Raw genomic sequence first — 3,220 nt, forward strand, 5'->3', positions numbered from 1 at the left:
AGATACTATTCATACTCTTGAGGACTAGTTGGATCTCCAGTCCCCTGTGGATTCCAGAAGGCCTACTTCAGACCTCCACATGGATGTCTAGTAAGCATTTTGAATTTACCACACCCCAAACGGCACTTTTCTTCTTCTCCAAGCCAAGTTTTCAGTCCTAGCTCAACAGTAACTGTACCCTTCCAATTGCTCAGACCCAAACCCTGTCATCCTTTACCTCCCACGCGCAATCCTTAAACAAACTGCCTTTTCTTCAGAAGTCACTGTGACCACCCCAACCACTTTTATCCTAGTCCAAGCCAAGATTATTTGCCTAAAATATTCTAACAGACTTATTTCCCCATCTCTATCCTTGCCCCAGAGATGTACTGTTAATAAGACCCATTTTAGTTTTAATCACTGCCCCCTTCCACATACAAAAAAGAAATTTACAAGCTTTTCTGTGAATTATCCCAAAAGCTAAGACTGCCACCCCTAGGCAAATGCTCAGAGTAGGTTTTAGTGATAGCCTTCTTTCTCAAAATCAATTTTCAAGTTTTACTTTCACTGCCCCCAGCTCACCATAGCAAGCCAACTACTCAAAAGACAATTTGTCTCAAGTTATATATGCTGTATGCTGCTATATAGAGGCCACTAACAAATATGGTTTTTTTGAAGCATAAAAATAAACCTGGCCAGAGTTCTGTATGAATACTTTTATGTAACTGAGAGAAAATAAGCCACATATTTTGAACACAAATCCACTGAGAAGGTAACAGCAAATAAAAGATTTCTACAGTCACTGACTCTTCCATTCACATTAAATCACTCATAATTGAAATTTTTATTTTATATACAAGGAATTAGCATTGTTTCTGCATAGGGTAGATGTGCTGGACGATCCATTCAAGGACGTTCACTTAGTCCAACTGAAATAAAAAAAGGCAAACAAGAAACGTATTAATTCAGAACGCTTTAAATATCCACTTTATTCTCAGAAAAAAATGGCTTATTACAGAACAAGGTTTAAATTGGAAATCTGACCCAAACTAGCTATCCAGATTTAAACAACTTAAATATCTACTGAATATCTACTACAAGCTGCTCCACAAATCTCAACTATTTTAGACAGTGAATTTCCCACTTCTACCCTCAAAGAAATTTTCTACTTAGAAAAATACTGCTACATAAAATGATCTTTATTAAAAGCCCAGGATGATCTTTTAGTAGGTATTACACAGCTATTTTTGTACTCAAACGTCTGCCAGACACTATTCTAGGAGCCGTTCATAAATTAATTCATTTAACCTTAACCTCTGAGAAATGGAACACAAAACTAGTGGGCCTGAGTCCATTCTCTCATCTGCGATGTACTACCTCCCACTGAGACACTGAACTTACACATTGTAACACTAAACGTATACTTGTTAAACATTTAGTCCAAGCCAAAAATTTAAGCTTAAAAATATTTCACCTGTCACAGAAATCTCACACTAACCATTTATATCCACCGTAACACTTCAACCTAAGGACATCCAAATTTAACAAGTAGGTTCTACTGAATATTGCCATCTTCTAAGTACAAAGACCAGTGACTGTATCTCCAAGAGCCAGTAAGCAGTTAGTTTTCATCTTTAAAAAAAAAAACGACAAAACCTGCAGCATTTAAGTGACTTTTAGGAGCCAAGAAAGCTTCATATACACATTAATTTTTGTAACAATGGTGCATTTTTTAAAAGGCAAAAACTTACCATCTAATGACTTGACCAAAGTCATAGGACTATTAAACGGCAAACCTCTCTGAATCCTAAAAGTCTACCTGGCCCCAAACCTCAAGCTCATTTCACTGTATGACGCTATTGAACATTTCGGGGCAGTGGTCAACGCACGTATTTTGCTCAAAAATAGATGTATACGACTAGAGATCTAATATTTAACCGTAGTGGTTTCTGCTAAGTGAGTAATTTCACCCAACATTATACATGGCACCTAAAACTGGCAAAGGTGGGTAAAAGGGGATTAGAAAGACCGATCACTTTTAAGGCCTATCACCTCTTGCCGCTACATTCTATTAACCTGACTGCAAAAACTCGACAATGTCAACCACTACGGGGGAATAGCCCTGCTGACTAAAAGGGGGAAACGGCGTGGGTCAAACGGTCACACCACGGAACTACTCGCTCCTTGTGCCCCCACGGGAACCGGAGAGCATGGCGTCCGCCAACACGTACCTTGATGAAGCCGATATCCTTCGCGTACTGGCGGAAACACTGGCGGCACATATTGAGGCCGTATTTCCGGATCAGACCGTGCCGGTTTGAGCAGACGCGGCTGCAAGGAGAGACACGGCGTTACGGCAGGCTGCAGAAATTAAAAGGATTCGGCACTTGGGAGACCGCCACCCGCACTACCAGCCTTTGCGGACCCATCAGAGGCCTGTAATGGCGGCAGCCACAGCTCCGATTTCCTCTCCCCCCACGCGCCGCCTGCCGGCTCCGCTATATACATTTCAAGCAGCGTCACACCCCAAAGCAACCCTTCCCTAAAGCCACATTATTTCTCACCAAGAGCGAGAACCCTGGCCGAATTTTCTAGGGTGGCTCCAGTACAGCTGCTGGTGACCCATCTTGCTTCCTCGGATGCAACGAGGCAAAAGGAAAGAGGCAGCGCACGCATGCGCTCTTCAAATTTTGGGGAGACATCTTACCCAGAAGGCAGTGCTGACAAGCGACGCGTGCGCAGTGTGGACACGCTGTTTCGCCTGAGAGAAGAGGAAGCTTGGAAATTTTCTAGGCGGGCATAGCTGATGACGTCACCACACTTCAGCCTCTAGTCTCGTTTTGCGCCACCCCCGGTCGCCGGGCGTGGTGGCGCGCGCCTGTAGTCCCAGCTACTCGGGAGGCTGAGGCAGGAGGATCGCTTGAGCCCAGGAGTTCTGGGCTGTAGTGCGCTATGCCGATCGGGTGTCCGCACTAAGTTCGGCATCAATATGGTGACCTCCCGGGAGCGGGGGACCACCAGGTTGCCTAAGGAGGGGTGAACCGGCCCAGGTCGGAAACGGAGCAGGTCAAAACTCCCGTGCTGATCAGTAGTGGGATCGCGCCTGTGAATAGTCACTGCACTCCAGCCTGGGCAACATAGCGAGACCCCGTCTCTTTTGAGCACCCAGAAATGAATTTTGAGCCCTCAAGAAATAATGATCTGACTATTCTACCGTCTATTCTTCATCACCTGAACCTTC

General features: G+C 44.4%; 1 protein-coding gene across 1 annotated transcript; it reads right to left on the bottom strand.

Annotated features, from left to right (window-relative positions):
* Positions 1 to 788: 788 nt before the first annotated feature.
* RPS29 (ribosomal protein S29) lies at positions 789 to 2,703 on the bottom strand. The gene is made up of 3 exons (XM_006193275.3): positions 2,544 to 2,703; positions 2,211 to 2,310; positions 789 to 908 (listed from the first exon to the last, which is right to left on the bottom strand). Exons 1-3 carry the CDS (start codon positions 2,603 to 2,605, stop codon positions 900 to 902), a joined length of 171 nt encoding a protein of 56 aa, XP_006193337.2. The 5' UTR covers positions 2,606 to 2,703; the 3' UTR covers positions 789 to 899.
* Positions 2,704 to 3,220: the final 517 nt, after the last annotated feature.

Source organism: Camelus ferus, chromosome 6 (genome assembly GCF_009834535.1).
Source record: "Camelus ferus isolate YT-003-E chromosome 6, BCGSAC_Cfer_1.0, whole genome shotgun sequence".
In the NCBI taxonomy this organism is placed as follows: domain Eukaryota; kingdom Metazoa; phylum Chordata; class Mammalia; order Artiodactyla; family Camelidae; genus Camelus; species Camelus ferus.

Bases quoted from the DNA above. Each gene is read 5' to 3' on its own strand.
- RPS29 (XM_006193275.3), bottom strand. From the start codon at position 2,605: ATGGGTCACCAGCAGCTGTACTGGAGCCACCCTAGAAAATTCGGCCAG. The intron at 2,311-2,543 runs GTGAGAAATAAT...CTCTCCTTGCAG, and splicing joins GGCCAGGGTTCTCGCTCTTG to CCGCGTCTGCTCAAACCGGC.